Source organism: Podarcis raffonei, chromosome 12 (assembly GCF_027172205.1).
Source record: "Podarcis raffonei isolate rPodRaf1 chromosome 12, rPodRaf1.pri, whole genome shotgun sequence".
Classification (NCBI taxonomy): Eukaryota; Metazoa; Chordata; class Lepidosauria; order Squamata; family Lacertidae; genus Podarcis; species Podarcis raffonei.
Window position 1 is genome coordinate 47,246,980 of NC_070613.1, and position 23,790 is coordinate 47,270,769.

The 23,790-nt window shown below is 39.9% G+C and overlaps 1 protein-coding gene and 1 non-coding gene across 5 annotated transcripts in view; one reads left to right on the forward strand and one right to left on the reverse strand.

The window, feature by feature from the left end:
• Positions 1 to 689: 689 nt before the first annotated feature.
• The window catches only part of TOPBP1 (DNA topoisomerase II binding protein 1), a 28,411-nt gene continuing 5,310 nt past the window's right edge, over positions 690 to 23,790 (reverse strand). For 2 of the 4 annotated variants that reach the window (XM_053409844.1, XM_053409845.1), the window contains exons 6-28: positions 23,443 to 23,636; positions 22,909 to 23,088; positions 21,577 to 21,746; positions 20,929 to 21,095; positions 19,336 to 19,568; positions 17,873 to 18,198; positions 17,019 to 17,191; positions 16,320 to 16,531; positions 14,462 to 14,751; positions 14,064 to 14,237; positions 13,177 to 13,286; positions 11,378 to 11,501; positions 9,261 to 9,404; positions 8,218 to 8,311; positions 7,682 to 7,874; positions 6,996 to 7,219; positions 5,707 to 5,873; positions 4,896 to 5,010; positions 4,585 to 4,748; positions 3,809 to 3,949; positions 3,362 to 3,451; positions 1,620 to 1,781; positions 690 to 914 (exon numbers count right to left, since the gene is read on the reverse strand). In XM_053409844.1, the coding sequence (XP_053265819.1) occupies positions 873 to 914; positions 1,620 to 1,781; positions 3,362 to 3,451; positions 3,809 to 3,949; positions 4,585 to 4,748; positions 4,896 to 5,010; positions 5,707 to 5,873; positions 6,996 to 7,219; positions 7,682 to 7,874; positions 8,218 to 8,311; positions 9,261 to 9,404; positions 11,378 to 11,501; positions 13,177 to 13,286; positions 14,064 to 14,237; positions 14,462 to 14,751; positions 16,320 to 16,531; positions 17,019 to 17,191; positions 17,873 to 18,198; positions 19,336 to 19,568; positions 20,929 to 21,095; positions 21,577 to 21,746; positions 22,909 to 23,088; positions 23,443 to 23,636 (3,889 nt within the window). In that variant the 3' untranslated portion in view covers positions 690 to 872. The remainder of the gene's footprint in view (positions 915 to 1,619; positions 1,782 to 3,361; positions 3,452 to 3,808; positions 3,950 to 4,584; positions 4,749 to 4,895; positions 5,011 to 5,706; positions 5,874 to 6,995; positions 7,220 to 7,681; positions 7,875 to 8,217; positions 8,312 to 9,260; positions 9,405 to 11,377; positions 11,502 to 13,176; positions 13,287 to 14,063; positions 14,238 to 14,461; positions 14,752 to 16,319; positions 16,532 to 17,018; positions 17,192 to 17,872; positions 18,199 to 19,335; positions 19,569 to 20,928; positions 21,096 to 21,576; positions 21,747 to 22,908; positions 23,089 to 23,442; positions 23,637 to 23,790) is intronic. The other 2 variants (XM_053409846.1, XM_053409847.1) reach the window with 2 other exon arrangements.
• Positions 22,106 to 22,178, forward strand: TRNAE-CUC (transfer RNA glutamic acid (anticodon CUC)). Its single transcript has one exon. It is a non-coding gene; the product is annotated as a tRNA-Glu (tRNA).

The following is a 23,790-nucleotide window of genomic DNA, read 5'->3' on the forward strand; positions in this document are numbered from 1 at the left end:
CCCTTAGCCCATGGGAAGCCAGAAGAACACAAGAATCAGGAAACATTTAATGTCTGATGTTTTTTTTAAAAAATTATATATGCTGTAAGCTGCCCAGAGTGGCTGGGGAAACCCAGCCAGATGGGTGGGGTATAAATAAAATTATTATTATTATTAAGTATGAGGGCAGGCGCTAAAGGCCAGCAGTCTCTTGTTGCCTCAGAATGCAAATAATAACTGAATAGGGCAGGGGCTAAGAAAAGTTCTGCACTGAGAGTAAATGCCCTCCTATGCTTCTTATTAAACATACTGTATTTCATTCAATATACTGAAGTGCCTGGCTTCTAGAATTTATTAGGAAGGCTGTAAATTCCAGAACTGAGGGAGCTCCTACACGTAGAAGGTTCTGAAAGTCCAGCCTCCATAACTGGAGGAATCCTCCATCACTGACCTCCAGCTGAGCAGAAGCAACCTTCACACTAAGTCCAGCATCCTTTATTCTAGAAGTAAATGTAAAAGCAGCCGAAAAGGGATGAAAATATGCTATGGGGAAGCTTGACTGGGCTCCACAGAAAGGGACATAAATCTACTAAGAAAATAAAAGAATAAATTTAAAATATTCAAACAACCCAGTTTACCCTGGCAGCAAAAATCAGTGGAGTCTAGTTTCTGAGCAACCAAATTTCATTTTAAAAGCAATATACACAAAATATTACAAAAACATTTAATGACCTTTTTATGTGGAAAGAAAACAAGTATAAATAGAAATTTGAAAAAATATTTTTAAGGTATCAACATACTCAGACTTTCTTTATCAGGCGAGTTTCTTCAGGAGATATCTGCTTCTAAGATAACCCGGTTTCATGTTCTCTGCCAGAAGCTGCTGTCTATCTTCATACCAGCAAACGATAACCGTCCATTTGAGGTGGTTGCTCCTTCAAAACAAGATTTTAGTTTTTTAAAGATCCAAACCATCACTAGTCCCACATTTCTCTTACCTAGGACATTCTTAAGGCCCGTTACCAACACATGCATTCCAACCCACAATAGGAACACATGCTTCTGACTTTTAAGTTTTCCTCTCAATTTTCACACCCTTGAATTCATTATCAGACATTCTCTTTCCTTACTTATTACCCTAGCATTTCAGCAGGAATACTGGCTAAAGTCTGCCCTGTCTACAGACCTAGCCCTTTTTGTTTTTTGTTCTAACCAGCTCTGGCAAAGAAAAAGACAACATCCACCTGTCTTGAAATATCATGTTTTAAGCTGAAGAAAATGGGTCAAGAGCAATGTAATCATCACAATCTCTGCACCTGAGGCACAATCCATAGCCTTGGGTAGGCAACAGGTTTTCTATCTTTTTCTACCACCACACACACAGCTTTCCCATTGGTCATACAAAGGGAAAGGCCTTATGGGAAACCTGTGGTCCTCCCAGTGTTCCTGATTTATAACTCACATCATCTCCGACCATTGGCCATGCTGACTACTGCCACTGGGAATTGCCCCAGGTTTCCTAATCCTTGCCCATGGCACACAAAATTCTGCACATAGTTGCTGCAACAGCTTTGATTTTTGAGATGCGGCAAGTTTTCTTAAAAGTAACAAAAGTCACATTGTGCTACTGGCATGCAGACCTGTATAAGATAGTCAGCAATGTATTCTGGCTTCAGGCAGTTCACTCCATGAGCAGAAGCCTCTCCTAAATTAACTCTTAAATCCTCTGGCTTCAGTTTGTTAAAATCAGCAAAAAGATGGGTGGCTTCTCTAAACACAGAGACAGAATGAGCAGGCAGCACCTGTAATTTCAAACACACAGAGACACTGAATTACTTATATATATGGTACATGCGTACTATTAACATTTAAACTAGCCTTGCCAGCAGAATTTCAAAAGGTGAACCGCCAGCCCTGCTTGCAGCTTCCAGAATGGTCCTGGAAGTGGCATGCAAAATCGAGAACATATTAACTGTTACGTTGTCAAAATAGGGTGCAGTGGTTGTGCAACATCTCCACGTGGCTAAGCCCCCAGGAGACTGTTCCTCTGACACCTTATCCTGTCTCTGAACATATTTTCCACTCTCCCAGAATACTAGGAAGGAAATTGGCTGGACAAGTGCCATTGATACTGCACAATATTACAGCACAGTGCAAAGGGTGGTAGTCCTCCATGTCACATGCAGCTTCCGAAACTATTTTTGAGCCTGTGCACACACTGTCTTGTATCCAGTCTCAAAGAGCCAATGGCTAAGGAGAGAATGGGGAATTGAGGGGTCTGTGAGTAAATTACTTGCCACAGAGAACCTAGCAAGTGGCTACCCTAGTCTGAATTATACAGAGAAAAATCTACCTGTTCTGTTAAGAGGGTGTTCACCCATTACTTGAAAATATTCAGCTTTCCAGAATACCAGGTATTTCCAACAATTGAGAATTCAATCGTACCTTCTTATTAAATCCTTGTATTTAACAATTTCTCCAATTTAAAGCAGTAATCAGGATGCAACTCATCTAATAGCAATTATGGAGGAAATATATTTGGGCTTACCAGACATATCAATCCCACATATTTAGCCAACTGAGTACCAGAAAATTATTATTATTTTTATTAGCCCTATTCCCCCACCTCATTTTCTGCAATGGTTTCTTCCATTTCCTCCCTCATATACATATATGAGTTTGTACATATAATACAATTGCAAATTTGGCACAAACAAACCTCCATTTCCCCCCATCATGAGTATATTAGCTTTAAGTCTTGGTTTATTATTATTTCAAATACTTTTTTAAAGATCTCTTGCCATTTTGTTAGTTACATGAACTTGGAGAGATTGAAATAGAAAAAAGGTTGGTAAAATAACCATTGTCGTTATAGATAACTCCACACACACACGTTTGTGTTTAAGTAGCTGGAGAGAGGTGTGAATAACCCTTTAACCCTCCAGATGTTACTGAACAACAACTCTCATCAGCCCCAGTGAGCACGGCCATGGATAGTGATGATGGGAATTGTAGTTCAGCAACATAAGGAAGGCCGAAGGTTCCCCGCACCTGCCTAAATTATTTGCTCAATTTTTACATAATACTTATTTGTAAAACAAAAATACTGATTGATTTCTCCTCCCGCCCCCAAGTGGATCTGGAACAATAGACACTACAATACTTTTAACTGAAATTAATGGAAAAATAACATTGGAGTACGCTTAATGGATGTGTGTTGCATCACAGGACAAAAAGTTTCTGGTGACACAACCAGTTCCTTGCTTTGTAACAATTCATCATTCTGATCGAATACGAAATCTTAAGATACTATGTTCTTATGCAGAAAGCAGCAATTCAACACCCACTGGCATCAATACTGGCAAATGAACAGAATACATACCTTTGCTCCACCTGACTCTAGAAGACGTTTGAAGCCTGCTTCCTTGGCTGGGTCAACATTCAAAATAACTTTCCAACCCCGAAATGCCCCCTACAAAGATAAGAGCTATTAATATTAATACACATGAACACATACGTATAAAATGCTACAAAGTAAGTTTAGCAACACATTTTCTAAAAGTAGTCTAACAAGTTAGAATGCTTAACGTTAGTAAGTCAGAATACTGTTTTACTATACTGAAGTACATCTCTTGACTATATAGTGATAGAACATACCTTTTTATTTCTTTATTCACTTTATTTTGTTCAGGAAAGGAATATTTTCAATTTTAAAAAATTAGATAAAAATGAATTGCATCTCTCTTTACAGCCACAAAGTGTCAATCAATCAATCAATAAAAAGCTGAGAGCTACTTTCAAAAACCCCACTACTCCTCAGGAAAAATACCTCAGTAATGCCAGCTTCCTCTCGCCGTCTTTGTATTATTTTCCTCCACCTCATTGCTGCAACTGCTAAATTCTTCTGGGATTCAGTTATTTCAGATGCAGCACTGAGTATGGAATTACTTCCCCATTCAAAATCTTCCTCCTAATGGGTGGAAAGTCTCTTATTCACTGCAATTCAGTCAACAACATGAAACAAGAAAAATCCCAAAAACAAGCAACCTATAGTTTATAAACAAATAAAATACATGTAACATTTATACTGGGTGGCCTTTGAGATATTTTTTTAAAGGGAAAGTATGCTTTTAAATTACCCAAGTTCAAGCACCACTCAACCTAAATAATGAATTCTCAGCTTAAATCCATGGAGTAGCTAATTAAAGTGGGATTCAGTCATTTAAGACATTGCGGTGAGGCAAGATTTTGGTTCATTGTTTTCCCTTCATGTATATCCCTGCCTTTACTCCATGGAACTCAAGGCAGAATATGTACAATTTCCCATCTAGACACTGCCCAGACCCAGACCACATCATTTGCTTTCCGACCACATGCTGCTTCTGTAAATTATATCAGCTTCATTTATGCCTTTGCACCATCAATGGTGTTCTGATGTTTTAATCTCTGATATTTAAGTTTTGAATTTTGTATATTGTATGTTTTCATTTTGTAAGCTGCTTTGTGACACAGATGTGGGGAAAAGCAGGGCACACATTTAAAAACAAATACAACAGTAAAAGAGTTTTTAAAACAGACTAAAATTTACTTAAAAGTATGCCGTACCGGTAGAAAGCGTTGTACTGTTTTGCATGCATCCAGGTAAGAGCAATGGAGTACCCACTTTCCAGCTGCCATCGATGCCAAGAATTTCTCATTGCCAATAGGGTGCCCCACTATTGTGTGGGTACACCTAGGGTCAAAGCACTGCTTCTCAAGCACCACTCCACCTAAAGAATGGATTTTAAATATAGTTATTTTTACAAGCAATTCCTACTAGAGGAAGGTCAGACATAGAAAGTGATGAGGTGTTTTCTAAGCCACACACCACCACCACCAGATGGAGCTCCAGTATGCTCTGGTCACCGATTTCTTACCCAGCTCTTCAATCATATGGTAATAATCAATCCGTGCCTGAGGGCGAACAGAAGACAGCTGGAATCTGTACTCTTTTTTTGGTTCTTCAGTAGTCATTTGGTCTACTCTAATGACCTGAAAAGGTAAGTTTGGGGAAAAGAGGAAAGCACAAAAGATGTCACTGATTCCCAGAAGCTGTCCCATTATCCATGTCCACACATACAATTTAATTCAGTCGCATTCTCATAAAAGATATATGATAAGCCCCTAGAGAGACTTAAGTTACATATTTGTTATTTTAAAAAATCACTCCGATATCTTTGCCCAAGTCTCTACTAAATGGCAAGGTATACAGTAGAAGCTATTTATTCTGATCAAGTATAGCTGAACGTATCAGAGCTTGATCTATAGGAAATATGCATTATACAGTAATTTAGCAGGTAGCACAAAGTCAATGAGCACTACATGAAATTAAATACCTCCAGATATTTCAGCCAATATGTCAGACCCTTGAAATCTTTGCAAAAATCATTCCTGAACTCCTAGTCCCCATAATGAAATTATTTTAACAGAACAAATCACAGGTACTTCCTATTTCCTTCAACCTCTCCATTATTCTTGAACTGGCAGGAAAAAGCAGGTTGCATATGGGATTTAAATTAATTGCCAAGAAGCCACGGGAATAAAATATTTACTGTCCGCTGCAATCTATTATCTGTATGTTAATATTAAACTACTAACAACTTCAAATGAAAGTTCAAACGAACACTGGAGTACAACTTCTCAATGCAAATATTAATATATGAATCAGCATGCTGTCATAAGGCATACATTTGTTTTTGGCTGAGGAGCCACAGGAGGATTTGCCAAAGGAAAGGCAATGGCAGGAGCCAGCGGAGTTGGGATCAGATTATCTTCTTTCAAAGGGATTTCTGGATTTCTACAGCCTGGAAGCTTTGGGACCTCAACCCAATCTGTTTTTGCAGGTTCATCAATTTCTACAAAGCAAAAAAACCCCATCAAATCACTAAAGCAGGCAAATATAAAACTGAACAGTTCTCAAAGGAAGCCAAGCAGAAAATGAAAAGGAGAGAAAAAATAATGTATTATTTAAATCAGAACCTCCAAAACATGTAACCCTGTTGGTTTAAATAGCCTATAAATGATCAAGACTGCAGCCTAAACTTACAGAAAATCCTTGTTTTACACAGGGGTTCCGTTCCAGACCCCCATGCGTGTCGGTAGAGCACATGTAAGCCCGCTCCACCCCTTTTTGTGATGTTTTGGGGCTACTTTCTGGTTCAGTGCAATGCAAGTGTGCGTGATCACACATCATTCGGATGAGCCTAAATCGGGAGTCGCCTGTGTTTGCCTACACGTGAGAAGAAACTAACTGTAGAACAAAATTATCATGTATCCTTAATGCTTTTGAAGTGCCACATAAACCATACAAAGTATAAAAAATCTCTTATTCATAATTCTATCAAGTGAACATTTGGTTGATCAAGCCCTCCTTCTATCCCTGGATACTTAAGACAGCTTCAACCTTTCCTTTGCCCCATATTCTGTTCCAGACATATCCTTAAGGCCAATTTCTCAACTCCTTCCTACCCCTAAATATTTGGTGTGAGGAAGGTGTTTCAAATATACATGAATAAAAAGGCAAGGGTTGTTTTTTAAACGGATCATCATTGGTATCCTCTGACACAAAGCAAGTATATAGTTAACTGACAACAAACTACTCTACACTGGAATACACAATTCCTGGTAACAACAAAACTGCATAACAATTAGATTGGGCCTAGCAAAAAATAATAATAATTGTACATCAGATGGTAAAACTGTTTATGAATTCTTATCATTGTACCAGTGGTGGGGACTCACACGACTGAGGACTCCACTATACAAAGGAAATCTTCATTATATATAGAAAATATGCCTGAGCTTAATTCTAACCTAGACTTCCCCCAGACATGCAGCACTTAAAAACAAAACAAAAACAGGGAAACCTTCTATAATACAACTGCACATCTACAGTCTTAAGTGAGCAAAATCCAGGGAATTTTTTTAAACATGAAAACCAGCTATTTCAACTCAATCACACTGTTTTCTCTTCTTACCCATTTCAGCAATTTCCGTATCGGTAAAGGATTTTGTAAGCGAGAGGTCTCCAGCATTTACTGCAACAGGTTGAATTTGTTCAGAACACTGTGAGGGGCTGCTGGGCCACTGAAGGTTACTAGCAAGCCTTGCCCTCTCTTCTCTTGCAGTGGGGTCATCCCAAATAATCTGTTCACTCTGTGATGGCTCTGTGTTGACATCCATTGCTACCTGGTGTGACTGCCTAAGGACCAAAATGAACAATGAGGATGTGCACTGCTTTAATAAGTATAGAGTTCTCTGTACAGCAGAGTTGGAAAACCTATGGCCCTGGTTTTCAGCTATGCTTTTCTGGAGTTGTTGGCAGTTTGAAGTCCAGCAATATCTGTAGGGTCCCTAACCTTGTGCAACAGTAATGAAACATATTGGGTTAGAACAAGCTTAGGTTAGCTGGACTTAGGTTATAATGCAGTCAATGGGATAATTTAGTCTGTGCACTAGCATGGGAGAACTGCATTCACAGCTTGGCATTTAAAGTTTCTGTTGCAGACACTTGCGCAGCTGATCAGACAAGTAACTTTTCTGTTTAGAAATTTGTCATTCAGTCACACAAGCAGCTGTAGTAAAAACCTAAGACGACACCTCTGGCTGCCTATGCGTAGCTTCGTAGGATGGTAGCCGAGAAATTCAAGATGTCACATAGTACCTTAGGGCTTCCAAGACTCGGCTACGGCCATTACGAACAGAACGAGGGCCATCTGGAGTTGCCGGAGAATTGTCAAAGCCATTCCTAGACAAAGATTTTCTTTGTCCTTGAAACTTTGCTAGTGATGTTGCAGTCATGATTTCCTGTAGCTGCCTTTGAAAGTTCTCCCTCATTTCCAGTGTCTGTGTTAAAACTGGAGTTCAAAAGAAATGTAAATAAATAACAGCTCTTTCTACTTAAAATATGTCAAATGCCATGTAATAAAAGACATGTGGGCCCCTTCTTCACTGCTGATTAGTTACGCATACTTTGCCCTTCCATATTCCGTACATTTCAAGAACTCACTGAAAATTCTGCCCCTCATCCTAAGGTCCCAGGGGTGGGTCACACAAATTAAAAATACAACATTAAAAACAGATTACAACCACAAGAACAGGGTGGGTTCCAAAAGGTCTGCGTAAAGAAGTGGATCTTCAGCATATGGCAAAAATGGATGGTAGACGCCAAACCATAAAATAATGCACACGAAGTGTTACCTCCTTTTGATGCATTCTCTTTTTCAACAGAAACTGCCTCAGTCACTTGATCCATAGCAACATCTTCCATATCATTAGTATCCAACGACATTTTCTGAAACAGTTGATGTTCAGGTCTTACACAAGTCATATCTCAGAACAGAAAAAGTATGGCAATTTGTCCCATGTTCATTATTGATGCAAGGAGAACTATATACAAACTTTACTAATAACCCCAACAAAAATATTCAACAGTCCAACAAAAGTAAATCTACTTCCAGGTTGTCACTATGACATTAACACAGGAAGTTGCCTTATACCAAGTCAGACCAATGGCTCATCTCGTTCAGTACAGTGGTACCTCGGGTTATGAATGTAATTCGTTCTGGAGGGCCGTTCTTAACCTGAAACAGTTCTTAACCTGAGGTTCCACTTTAGCTAATGGGGCCTCCTGCTGCCGCCGTGTGATTTCTGTTCTCATCTTGAAGTAAAGTTCTTAACCTCAGATACTATTTCTGGGTTAGCGGGATTTGTAACCTGAAGCGTCTGTAACCCGAGGTACCACTGTATTGTCTACACTAGGAATGGGGAACCGATGGCCCCCAAATGTGTCTGGGCTGCAATTTCTATGTCCCCTGAACACTGGCCATTCTGGGGAAAGGTGAAGGTGAAGGCAAACAACATATGGAGGGTCCCCACTTGTGGTCTACACTGACAGAGAGATCTCCAGGGATCTTTCCCAAGCCTACCTGGAGATTCTGGGGCTGACCTACATGCACCACAGATATTCTACCATTAAGCTCTGGCCTTTCCTCCAAGTAGCTGAATGTGGTCATATAGCAGTCAATTAGTTTAGTCCTTTTACTTTCATAATGTTGTGAACACTAACTGCCATATCTACAATAAATTGAAACTTTTGGCATTTATTACATTACAGAATTAGCATAATCTAAGTGAAAATAATTGCAGGAAGCCATTCACTGTTCTGTTATTTATTCATCCAGGTTAAGGTTACCATAATGATTTTAAAACACACACACACACACAAATTGCCTCTACCATACCTCATCATCCTTCCCTGTTTTTTCAGACGAATCTAGCCGATCTGAGAATCTGTCATCTTGAATACCACTAATATTCAAACTCATTTTAGGGTTATATGTGTAAGGATAGAGAGATTCAGGCAGCCGTTTATATTCTTGTGCACTCTGGAAAGAGTTAGTAGGGAGAGGAATTAATGCTACAAACTTAGAGCAAGGAAATGAGCGATTTTATTTTAGTTTTATTAAGGAAACATTTCTTTTTCTGCCCAGCCAACAATAAATATGTTCCTCAAAAATGTTACTTTGTTGGTAAAACAAACAATCCTGTGGCACCTTTAAAATTAACAATTTTGCTGCGGCATAAGCTTTCATGAACTAGAAACTGTTTCCCTGGATGCAAGAAATGTTTATTCTCTGTTACCAGAGATTTTTTTTGGGGGGAGGTGGGACCCTCTGGGGAGGGTCTCTTCGCAAGGCAAAGACACAGTGAGGCTTTGCGAAGGCCTCCCACCTAACAGCTGACATGTGGGGTAGAGAAGCATCAACAGCCACTGCTTCCCCACACCTCAGCTGCGCAAGTCACACGAGTCGCAGGGACAGCGCGGCTTGCACAGTTGACGTGGGGAAGCAGCGGCGGCGGCTGCTCTACCTTGCACATCAGCTGTCCGGCGGGAGGCCTCAGCAAAGGCCCACTATGCCTCTGGCTTGCAAGAAAACCCTCTCCAAAGCACAAAGAGGATGTCCTGGGGAGGTCTCCTCGCGAGCCAGGAGGACTCACCAGTGTGCTCCCAATATAAGCAATTTCAGTTACATGCACAGAAGTGTGAAATGTAACCCTAGTGTAAATTGTGAGTTGCCTGCACACCACTTAAAAATGATAGTAATTAAGTGCTAAACAGAGGCTTTAAAATAAAAGGAAAAGCCTATGCAGGGCAATGGAGCAAGAGGCTAGATGAGTGGGGAAACTCGAACTGGGAACCACACAAGTAACTAAGGACAGAAGACAAGAGAGATGAGAGACACCTGAGTTGGAAGACAAATACACTTTGGAGAGCTGAAAGAAAGACGGGAAATGAACTGAAGGGCTGAATAGTAGAGGAATAGATATCCAGGAAAATGTGCTGTTTACAGTGTATGTATTTCTGGCTGCTACTTTGCAGGGTCTTCTATTATTTCCTTTTTGGTCCCACGCCAATCACGGGCTTCTTAGTACTGCCACACCAACGGAAACAGCACTGCCCTTAGAATCACAAATACAGTGGGACCTCCGGTTACAAACTTAATTCGTTCCAGAGGTCCATTCTTAAGCAGAAACCATTCTTAACATGAGGCGTGCTTTCGCTAATGGGCCCTCCTGCTGCTGCCACGCCGCCAGTGCACGACTACCGCTCGCATCCTGGGGCAAAGTTTGCAACTAGGAGCATCTACTTCCAGGTTAGTGGAGTTCGTTACCCGAAGCATTCATAAGGAGGACAGTACGTAACACGAGGTTCCACTGTATATTACTCAAGAGTACAAGTTGCCAATGTGGTGATCTCTAGATGTTAGGCTCCCAACTGTCCTCAGCCCCTAGCTAGCATAGCCAATAGTAAGGGACAATGAGACTTTGAATCTAACAAAATATGGTGGCCGCCATATTGGCAACCACTGACTCAGAGGCTGAGTTTCTCACTTAATAGCACTTTCATCTCATTCTCTTTTAGTGCAGTGCTTCAGCGACATACTTAGTAGCAGACAAGCAGCAAGTGACAAGTCTTGCTGAAACACAATCAAGCTTTTGAAATACAGATGGACTTTAGAAGAACTGCAGTGTAAGCACACAAATATTGCCGAGCTACATTTATAGATATATGAAACTGAAGTAGCACACATGGCACTTCATTTGCTGAACCCTTATACTGCATGTAGACTGGCATGCACAGAACACTGCTTATGAATGATATCCAATTAAACTCAGAGTAGGCTCACTGAAATCAATTGGCTTTAGCCTTAATGTGATTAATGTAGGCTGTCACCCCATATATGCCCGATTTTTAAAACAGATTCAATTCACATTAAAAAAAGAAGTCAGTAATGACATGTTGTGCAACCTTCCCCTTTCCCCATCCTTGTGTTAGGAAAAACCTGTTTCTCCATACCTCCAAAAGCCAGTGTTCCGACACTACATGTATGCCCCTTTCTTTAGCAGATTTGTATTCCCGGTTACTATCATTTTGCCTTCCCTGGTAGATGAAATGAGTTACAGTTTCATCAAAGCACCACCTAAAAGATATGAAAGACATGTAAAACTCCACGTTAAGTGATTTCCAGTTCTGGGAATGGGGGGGGGGTGACTTGTGGTTATCATGATGCCAACTCGACATTCCTAACACCTGCACACACCCCAAACTGGAACAGCTCTTAGAAACAACACCCACCATCATCGCATGCAGGAGGGTCCACATGCCTCACCCTGAGAAGACCAGGGATGCTGATCATTTTCTATGGTAAATATGCCAATTTATTTTTTTTAAAGAATCAATCAGTCAACAAATATGGTGATTTAAAACCGTCCTTCAAAACCATGATCTGTTTTTCAGGAACATAAAATAAATGTCCACCTGGTAATTCAAATTGAAAACTCACATTTTGATGGACATATTTCTAAGCTAGCGTAGGAAGCTGCCTTATACTGAATCAGGCATATTCACCCATTTAGCTCAATGTTGTTTACACACACTAGCAACGGCCTTCCAGGATTCAGGCAGAAGATATTTCCAGCCAAGAAGCCTGAACCTGGGACCTTCTATATGCAAAGTAGATGCTGTACCACTGAACAATGGCCCTTCCCAGGGTTATTCACCGTGTTACATTCAAAAACTGGAACAAATTTAATTAATTTATTCAATCTTTTAGAAAATAGGTTCTCAAATGAGTTACAGGATAGATTTATGGTCTGCAAGTTACACAAAACAATCACAGAAAGTCTCAAGCTTCCATTGCATTTATTCCAATAACTTACAAGACACAGCCACTTATCAACAAATATAGTATTCTGAATGCTGAATGCTTCTCATATGCATCATTTCTATTAATTTGTCCATCTCTGCACTATCATTCCCATCTAGTTGGAGCTTGTGGGTTTTTCCACTTATACACCCACTTTTTTTGAGAATAATAAATTTGTTATTAGAAATTTCATATTCTTTGACACATCAGGCCCTATCCATTAAATCAGCATAGAGCTTAATCCCAATCATAGCCATATAACACCAATTATTTGTCTCTAAAAGTCACGTCATCTGGCATTCCCACCACATATGTAAGAAATTGGCATTTATAGCTGAAGGCTTCCAACACCAGACACATGCATCTACGTGAATTTTATTAAGTCTAGCAAGTGTCAGATATCACCATAATAGTATATACTGAGCTTTCTGTATTGATAGGCTCAGTGAAGAGTTCTTTACGGAGTTCCAAATCATACTCCATTTTTATTCAGATACAGTAAATCTGAGATCTCTATTCAACCTAGATCTAGTTATAGGTTTCCTTCTTCCTTAGCTTCTGCTCATGGTTTGTTTAGAGAGAAACAAACCATGAGTCCAAGGTTCAGACAACACAAGCCAGATAATGGCTGTTTTTCCACCAGTGCAGCAGGGGTGAGGAATATGCACCAGCATACTGTTCATTCACATAAAACCCCAATTTATTTTACCTATGGATCAGTGTGACTTGTGAACCAGACCAGTAAAATAAATTGCCTTACCCTCAAATTCCTTCCTCCGTTTTCCTTTTTGCATTATGTGTACTAGACTGTAAACCTGAGGGCAGGATCATTACTGCTTTTTATCTTTGTACAGCAACTAGAAAATTTTAGGCACTTTAATCACTATAATAATTTCAAAAGCTAGATGTCAAATTCTTATCAGTGAAGAATTCTGTTAACTGCACGTACCTGTAATCTGCTCCAAGGGAAGCAGCAATGGCATTCAGCTCGCCCTGCTTTTTACTGAGCTTCTTACTTACACATATGACAACATCAGCTAGAGGCTTTGGCTCCTCTTCCTGTTCAAAGTAGAATTAGCAGAAATGTAGTTCAGGGTCACATTTTCAAGGGTGAATTCACTTTGTTTGTAATGTAATGAAAGAAAAGTTATTCTCCTTCCTTTCTCCTTCAATGCCATAGTTCAGCAATACATGAAGGTATCTCTAGAAATGTAGTGCCAGTTATGACAGCACTGATTATTTGTTAATAATTATAATAATAATATATTTTTTTTGTATCCCGCCCTCTCCAGCCAAGGCCAAGCTCAGAGCAGCTAACATCATAAAAACAACACAATATGCATAAAAACAGACATCAATTAAAATACATCTTAAAATTAATTCAGACAAGTTAAAACCTGGGCAGGTGGCAATTATCAGGCTGGAATGGAGGGTGGTTGATACTTGCCAAGACCAACTGTTTCCACTGATCTTAAAAGGACATGTGAGTGGGTTAAAGGATTTGGGGTGGGGTGGGTGGGAGTGAATTGAGGTGACCCCTTCCACTGCCTATTGATAACAAGTGATTGCCAATGTCAAATGAGACAACACTGGTCATCTACATGTTCAGGAAGTACAGGTGGAGCCCATGACTGGTTTGCGGATTACAACCAAAGTGTGTAATTTCACTTCTTCCAGTTGACACACAACCATGGTCACATCCCTCCTCTCCCCACTGAGCCATGCTTACTTCCAAATGCAATTTGAATTCTGCTGCATTTAACCAATCTTTCTGTACAAACAAGCAGCACCCAATTTATGCTATATATGCCCAATCAATTTAAAACCCAAGCCTACCACTTGTTGAGTTGCAACTTTCAACTGAGGGCTTGCAGTGAGAGCAGCTGCTTGCCGAGTGCTGTTTGCCAAAGCCACTTTTAAGTTCCTGCCAATGACTTCTGAAAGAGGAGTACTCAGTTTTCTTTTTTGTGGATTAGAGGTCCCTGGAGTTTCCAAAGCTGCTAGTGCATCCTGAAAAGCAATTCAAATGCACTCATTTAACTGTGAATAGGTTCTCTGCTCAGAGAGATTTTCAAGCGATAAAAATGTTTTACAAGTTATTAAAGGTAGTTTACACATGTATTCTAATTCAATGATAATCATAGTCATCATCTAATAAATAAACTGGGAATAGAAAGGAAGGGGATAAAAGAGGGAGGCTGTTATAGGCCAAAGAAGATTTGCAAGGTATTTACCTTTACATCAAAAGAAGGTTTGAACAGTTTGTCTTTAGATAAAAATTTAGATGGTGTGTCAAGATGCAGGGATGGTTCCTTCTGTACTGGTTTCCCCGCTTGTGAAGGGCTTGGCTTGTTACCAATATGATGTGAGACAACCCTCTGGAAAGCTTTACTCTGGAACCGATTCATATCCAGAGGTGTCACAGCTGTTCTTCTCCCAATTTCAAGGAGACTGCTGGGATGGTCACGTGTACTTGGAGATGCAGAATCCGTCTCTGCCTCAACTGGATGATTTGTGAAGCACTCTTATTTTTGTTGAGTAAAAAAAGAAATATTAAAATTAAAGCACCATCATTATTTTTTACTTATTTCTTTTGAATACAGTTTTTGTAACAGAGCATCTAATTAGGTTATTTTAGCTAACAAATTTTTCAGCTTTTGTATGGTGCTAGGGATGATGCTATAACCCACCTTTGGTAAAGATCTGAACCAATAGTAGGCCCTGACCTACCAGCAGAAGACCAATGCTAAGACTGCTTTTCTCCTTTCACAGATGGAAGTGAACATTCTAGGCCTTTTTTGGTTGTGTCTTATAACTGTGAAGGACTGTGCAATTCAGCAACTATGCTACCAAGACTTTGGGGGTAGAGGGAGGGGAAAGGAATTTCACTTAATAGTGAGGGTTGTGTGGAATTTAGGGTGATGAGTGGCCACTTATATGTTTGCCCCGGTTAGCCAGGGGTTTGAGGGGGGATGAGGGGGAGGCGCAGAGATAATTTATCCAGGTGAGCAGAGTCAAACTGCAACTCATATTCATCATTTTAAATATTTTATTTATTGAATAAAGGAATCCATATTGCATAGATTAGGAAGCACCATGTAAAAGTTCTAAGCTCCTAAAAAATCTCTCTTAAAAACTTACGGTCTCAATACTGAGCAGCTCCAAGATTGGAGTCTAGGGCAACATAAATAACTTAGGTCCATTGATTTCAACGGCTTTGCTCCCAAGAATGGCTAATGTTGGATCACTCATAGCATTTAACATATCAATATGCTGCCAGTAGATGCTCAGGATTAGTAAGCACAGAATACGTCTGCCTTACGCAATCATAGATAGGTAGCCGTGTTGGTCTGCCATAGTCAAAACAAAATTTTTTTTTCCTTTCCAGTAGCACCTTAAAGACCAACTAAGTTAGTTCTTGGTATGAGCTTTCGTGTGCATGCACACTTCTTCAGATACACTGAAACAGAAGTTGCCAGATCCTTCTATATAGTGAGAAGGTGGGGAGGGGTATTACTCAGAAGGGTGGTGGGAATGGGTGATTGGCAGATAGCTGTGATGAGCCTGTTGACGACTCTTAACGACCGCAATAGGTCTTACAGGAAAAAGCAAGGGGTGAGAAGGTGAAAAATGGCTTTGTCATGTATAATGAGATAAGAATCCATTATCCATTGAAGCTGCTGAATTGCAACTCATTACCAAACTTAAAACCATGGAGAGACCTGGTCTGAACAAAGACATTGGATTCTTATCTCATTACACATGACAAAGCCATTTTTCACCTTCTCACCCCTTGCTTTTTCCTGTAAGACCTATTGCAGTCGTTAAGAGTCGTCAACAGGCTCATCACAGCTATCTGCCAATCACCCATTCCCACCACCCTTCTGAGTAATACCCCTCCCCACCTTCTCACTATATAGAAGGATCTGGCAACTTCTGTTTCAGTGTATCTGAAGAAGTGTGCATGCACACGAAAGCTCATACCAAGAACTAACTTAGTTGGTCTTTAAGGTGCTACTGGAAAGGAAAAAAAATTTTGTTTTTACGCAATCATGCTACTGAACACACCTACAAAGCTTCAAATGAACCAACCTTCAGCGTCTACATTGTCAATCAGGAACTTGCTGTCGTCAGGCTTCTTTCCTGTCCTTGCAGACTCCAGCAGCCAAGCCATGGTAACAGCAGGAAGGTTCCACTTCTTGGCAGCTTCATACTTCGAACCTTCCGGCTCTTTCACCACCAGGTGGGTGCTGACAAGCATTCCTTTCCTTGGGTTGGCTTTTCTCACAAAGAATTCTTGCACTCTGTAATCAAAGCCAGGTGACATTTCCATACCAAGCCACACTACATTAACCTTACAATAAGATCTGAACGCTACTTCATATATGCTCACAATATGCTCGCCTCCTTAAGACAAACACAGTGATTTAAAGTGATAAATCACAGTAAGTACATTTCAACAGCAATTTCCATCGCTGAATTGATTTATATTTTTGAAAAGCTTACGCGTTTTCTCCTCTCTCCAAAATCTATGAATTAATTTATGGGGAGGGTTGTCTCCCTTTTGTATCAGAGGGAAAGTCTTGCTTTTTTGTTCCTTTTTAGGTGTGTTGTTTGATGAAATATGTTAAACTGTTCTGTATTTTTGTACGTATTCTGTATTTATAGATGTATAAAATTGTGGTGGGCCATGGCTCTGAGCAACAGATTCTTACCCTTTTGATATTTTGGAGGTGAAACATTACAACTTGATTGTACAAAATTAACAAAAAATAAAGACATACTACATACCTTGCCCCAAGCAAATGTGCCAAATATATTAAAGAATCTCTTTCTGCCCCATTAAACTGACTGAAAGACAATACACATTGTTGTAACGGAGTGTTTCCTTCCTTCACTGGCACAGGTGTGAAAAGTGGACTCGACTGGGGATCTAATAGGGACTGCTGCTCCACGCACGTCACCTAAAGATGAGAAAATAAAGATTAACCAATAACCTAGACATTCTTTCAACTACAATACAGACGTTCTGAGACAACAAACCACTGTATTCTATATACAATGTTGCTGGCATCCATCTGTCTTGGGAGACAGTGCAATACACTCTATATCCAACTTTCTGGGACTGTAGTAATGCTGTTACACGTATTCATTTGTTAACTGTCTAGTTGTTTAATGCAACTGGGAAATTAAACTATGGTTCAGTACATAAAGCTACTATTTATTGTTTTGTAACTGTCATAATATTTGGCACCACAATTCATCTGCTTTATTCAGATGTATCAAGCAATTAAACGGTAGCAATTGCTGGATGACATTTGTTAACCGTCTTCCAGTGAGTCTCTGGGTTCAGTTTATGAATGTGGACAGATCGAATATCTGCAGCACAGGATTTTTGTGATTGGAACAGGGATAAATAGAACAAACACATAAAATACATATTTAAGATTCCTAATTTAGTGAGGTTCTGTGTGTGTGTGTGTGTGTGTGTGAGAGAGAGAGAGAGAGAGAGAGAGCACACACACACACATTATTTTGGCATATGCCATCCCTCAATGAAAATTTAAAGTTAACAGCAACATTTTTCTTTACTGACAACTTTTCTTTTCGCACATTCCATGTATTCTCCTATGACTTACACTTACCAGCCATGTATTTGTAACCACATCTCCTACAGTTGATTCCACGTTGTAGCCAAGTAGAGGAACCACAGCATAGTCAGCAATAGCTTTACTTTGTTGAGACAGAACCTTCCCACCATTCTCTTCAATCAGAGGCCTCATGCAGGATTCATCCTCTTTACCAAAACCCAGAAGGATGAACCTCTTTCTGTTGAACAAGGCTCCTTCAGTGACTGTAGAAGTGTCTGCCAAGGAACTATGGATGGCACTGAACGCTTTTTCTTCTCGAAAGGCAGTGTGATCAATATCACTGTAGTTATTGACATCAACTGGAAGAGGGGAAAATGTTGCTTCAAAACAAATATTAAAGTGAAGATGTGTTGACTGTGAAAATGAGAAAACGTTCTGCAAGTTACTAGGCTGAAGAGATGTTGAACTGGAGTCCTATCACTTCTTTACACATTCAAGAAGTTACCTTCTTTAATTATTGCAATCCACCAAGCACTTCTTCCACACAACTGTCTTTCATTTCAGCAAATACTGACGTCAAGACTTACACCCCTCCAACATAGAAACAAGCCACACTGTAACCAACTGAACACAACCAACCAAGTTCTGGACCCAGTGGCGTAGCATGGGTTGTCAGCACCCGGGGCAAGGCAAGTAATTTGCGCCCCCTAACCCGTGGATTTGCGCCCCCTAACCCATGGATTTGCCCTAACCCCAGATGTTGCGCCCGGTGCGGCCGGCCCCCCCTGCACCCCCCACGCTACGCCACTGTCTGGACCCCCCCCAACCTCTTGCAATGTCAATATATATAAACAAAGGACCTATCCACGTGATGCTGATATAGCCCCACTTGTGTAGAATGAAAGAACAGCAGCCCCCATCTCTCTCCCTCCCTCCCTCCTTCCCCCCAACTGTACTTTCCTCTGCTTATTTGTCTGTTTTGTAACACAAGAAAATCTTTAATAAAAACTAATTTTTTAAAAGAGGAAATGCTGAACTCTTTAGTAAGTCCCAGTTTTTTTAAAAAAAACAAACACGTGATTATGTAGCAGCCGAAGTAGCACCAAGTAAATAATGCCCCACATTTTAGAAGCAAAATGCACATTTTTAAATGAAAAATATGAAGAGGTTCCACAAGATAGGCTATATTTGCCCCTTAGTTTCCCTAAGAATCAGGGTGACTGGGGGAAGGGAGGCAAAATAGGGAAATGATTGAAAAGAAAGTCCTCAGAGAACAATTAACAGAGGTGGCAGAAGGCCAAAGGAATGCAGTGGCAAAGGAAAAGAAACAGGCCAACTCGACATGGAAAATCTGGGAAATTTTACACAGATTCTAAGGATAAGATAAATTGTGAGGTTCTGGTGGAATAGTGAGAGAGGTCAACATAATGGAGCTGTAGATAGGTGGGGATACTGGAACAAGGAGAAGAGGCAACAGTGGAACAAAGAGAAGAGGCTACATTGCGTAGCAATCTTACCTACTGTGGACTCATTAGCTGAATACTGAGACAGTAGAGCTTCGTCTGCTTCTGGAGCCTGCACTGTTCTCACAACTTCTTTCTTTGAAAGACTGCTTCTTTTTGGAAAGACAGGCTGCTCTAAAACTGGACTGTCAAGCGGCTGGTAGTTTGCCGAAGTGTACTGATCCTCAGGTAGTAAATAACCTTTTCTAAAGCATTCCAACAACCATTTTGCTGTCACAATATATGGCCTATAAAACAAAAAATTAAGTTACTATGGGCAGGAGGCTATAGGCTTCCATAAAGGAGCAACCATATATTATATTGCTGCAATGAAGCACAGGCAAGGAGAATTTTTAAAATATAAAGAAATGACACACAGACAAACACACCCTTTGATACTGTAAGAATAAAGAATTGTTATCTTGGGAAAAGATGTGTAATACATGATCTGCAGTCACAATCCATGTTTCTGTCCCTGTATGTTCAAGTGAAATCAGAGGGCTTCCATTTACTTCTTGGACAGGAGCACTGTTACGGAGAATAAAGCCTGTGATACAATCACTTTCATTTAACTCTCTAAAAACTTTTCAGTAATTTACACTGAAATATACACTTCAAAATGTGTATCACTGCACACAAAAGGATATGCAATGGGGGGACAATTTATTGTTATAAATACTTTAATATAAGGGCCATATGCTGGCAGAAGCTAAGGCTCCCATCCTATACCCATTACCCAGGAGTATATTCCAGTGAATACAACAGGACTTACTTCTGAGTAGATATGTATAAAAGGTAAAGGTAAAGGACCCCTGACAGTTAAGTCCAGTTGCAGACGACTCTGGGGTTGCGGCACTCATCTTGCTTTACAAGCCAAAGGAGCCAGCGTTTGTCCGCAGACAGTTTTTTCTGGGTCATGTTGCCAGCGTGACTAAGCCGCTTCTGGCGCAACGGAACACCGAAACCAGAGCAGCGCATGGAAACGCCATTTACCTTTCCTCCAGAGCGGTACCTATTTATCTACTTGTGCATTTTGGCGTGCTTTCGAACTGCTAGGTTGACAGGAGCTGGCACCGAGCAACGGGAGCTCACCCCATCACGGGGATTCGAACTGCTGACCTTCTGATCGGCAAGCCCAAGAGGCTCAGTGGTTTAGACCACAGCGCCACCCGCGTCCCTATAGATATGTATAGGATTACACTAAAAAAAGGTAAAGGTAAAGGATCCCTGGTCCAGTCAATGGTGACTATGGATGTTCATCTCGCTTCAGGCTGATGGAGGCAGCGTTTGTCCACAGACAGCTTTCTGGGTCATGTGGCCAGCATGACTAAACTGCTTCTGGCACAATAGAACACTGACGAGTGCCAGAGCGCACAGAAAAGCAATTTACCTTTCTGCCACAGCAGTACCTATTTATCTACTCTCACTGGCGTGCTTTCGAACTGTTAGGTTGACAGAAGCTGGGAAAGAGCAATGGGAGCTCACCCTTTTGCATGGATTAAAACCGCCAACCTTTGGATTATAAAACCCAAGAGGCTCAGTGGTTTAGACCACAGCACTACCCGCGTCCCTTTAGGATTGCACTACAAGACATGTTATTATCAGTACCTCTGTGTGGTCTTCTTCAAAAACAGTTTAAGTTCTTCATCATCATAGTCACCCACAATGACATGTGTCACATCTTCATTGAGTTGATTAAAACGAACACCACCTCCGGAGTTAATAAGCTTTCTCATCTTATCTAATTTTCTGCCACTAAAGCCACAAAGGTAAATCTACAAGAAAGGGTAAAGAAAAATCGTGGTTTACTGGCACACTGAGAGACTCCAAATTCAGTCACAGCTTTATTTTAAATTCTCTCCAGCAGCTTCCACTACTAAATCTGTAAGTCACTGTTCAGTACACATCACTTCCTGCACCTATGTCTCCTCTTGATTGTCAACTTTTACAATTATCAGTAACCAAGTGCATGAAGACAACTAATCTTGACTGTGTTTAATTCCATTACAAGGAAAACCACAAAGGAAGCAGCTAAACTATGTGAGCGGTGTCCTAGGAGATCATCTTAATACCTTTAGCTGCCTGTCCTGACTTTAGGACAGCAATGCTCCCAAGCAAGTCACTCATGAATTTAATACCTACTTCTGCTCAGCAAAACTCACAAACTATATAGTTTGAGGTGTCCAAAATATCTGTATTCTCATCATCAACAACATTTATTACTTGGGTAATATGCACATGCACATTTAGACATACTCTGCATCCATCTAGTAAATCTTCAGGTGCTTGCAAAGAACTTGTATCCAAGCTGTTCAGGTCATCTGAAGAGGGATCCAGCCTGCTATTCATAGTAGAATTACAAGAGGTTTCATTAACACCGCTTAAATTAATATTTGAAATGTGGCTGACATCTGAGAGTGTTCGACCTTTGAATAAAATGCAGATAGAGACAAAAGTTAAAGAGTTATTTCGGGAAAATGTTATATCTACTACCTTTTTATTTTGGTATAAGAAAAAAGGGTAAAATGCCAAGGTTATTATTTATTTTAGAATTTATTAACTACTAGCTCAGTTCTATCACACTGAATATAGTGGTCTGCTATCATATACAGACAGAACTCACTTTCTGCTTCCTAATGCTTATTCAGGGTCCCTCCAAGAAGACAGATTGCCCATTACTCAAAATAATTATTTCCCAAGTTATGAATTTTCTTCTGTCCTTAAGGAGGGAATGTGGACCAAAGAAAGAAGTGACAAGAAATTTAAAGGAATTCTTGTTTTTCAAGCTAGGATAGCTCAGTTGGAAGAGCATGAGACTCTCAATCTCAGGGTTGTGGGTTCAAGTCCCATGTGGGGCAAAAGATTCCAGCATTGCAGGGGGTTGGACTAGATGACCCTTGTGGTCTCTTCCAACTCTACAACTCCATGATTCTATTATTCTAAATATATTTTAAGGATTTAAGGATTTCATACAGTATTTCATACAGAGATTTAAATATGGAACAAAAAAATATATGGAAGAATTATTTTAACTATAGAGAATACTTAAGGTTGCAATCCTAGCACACTTTCTAGCAAGTATAGCCCAATGAACACAATACAAGGGATTTTAACTACTGAATCAGTACTCTGCATGCATTTAATTCTCAGTTTACTAACAACCACAGGCCTTGTTTTCCCCATGGAACTATGGCAAGACTATCGCAGGATACTGTAGTCATCCTGCATACTAACAGCAAGCTCATTCTCAAAGTGTGGATTATTATAAAGCCCAAACAACACCATCCATACACAGCAGAGAGGTATCAACAGGTTCAGGGAAGCCATGGCTGGAACCTTAAACAACATTTTTTTGCAAGCCCTACTTGTCTACTTGAAAAACTCAACAAGGATGCTCTTGCCTTGGGCTCCAAACATCCCCCCCAAAAAAAACACACACCCTAGACTAGTAAAAGGTTGTCAAAGTTTATGAGCCAAAAAGTCTGCAAAAATAGACATTAAAAGTGGTAAATCAAATCATAATAATATAAAGATCTCTAATTTTTCTGTTCATAGAGAAGTTAACACATTACAGAACTTAATACTTACTATCGGGCTTGCAAGTTAGGCTAGTAGGGGTTGATGTGCTTGGTGCACTTTCTTGCTTTGCTTTAAGGTCAACTGTATACATGGATTCATCCTGGCAAAATCCCTTCTCAATGCTGTCAAAAAACCACTGGACTGAAATGCAGTGGACATTCCACCTTCTTGCGCATTCATATTTCTGCCCTTTCCCAAGTACAAAAACAAATACAGTTCAAGTTAATATTAAAATAAATTCCTCAGATAAATATATAGGGACAGATATTCTAGCATTTTTTTAAAAAATAGCAAACTTTTGTTTCTTAATTTCTGTTTGGGGTGATACAGCACCCAAGATTTAAATACATCCTCAAGAGAAAACCTGAAGAAACAAAACATTGCAGTCAAACCACAACTATTTAAATGTTGGTTAACCATTTTGGCTATGCAGGAAATAAAACACAGCTAGCAGAAAACAACTCTTTTTTTTAATGAGCAACTGTGATTTGCAAAAAATTGAACTCAACAAATATATTTTAATTTTTTTTTTAAAAAAATTACCTTTTGGTTCTTGAACAATAAGATGGGTACATTCATTCATCTTAAGTTGCCCTGTATACTGACCACCATTCTCAATAGTAATACGCTGGACTGCTTTTCTGTCTGCACTACTTAAACCAGTCACACAGATTGTACAACCAAGAAACAAAGGGCATAGGTAGTCTCCCATATTGATGTCTGTATATCTAAGCATCCTGTTGGGAACAAGAGCAATAAAAGCATGTCTTGCCATTTCTCTTCATTAGCAGAGTTGTGCATGAGTAAGTAAAGCCAGTACAGAATTTAATGGCTATGCAACAGATCCAAGGATATATCATCATTCTTAGGTGTTTATACCTTCTCCTATAA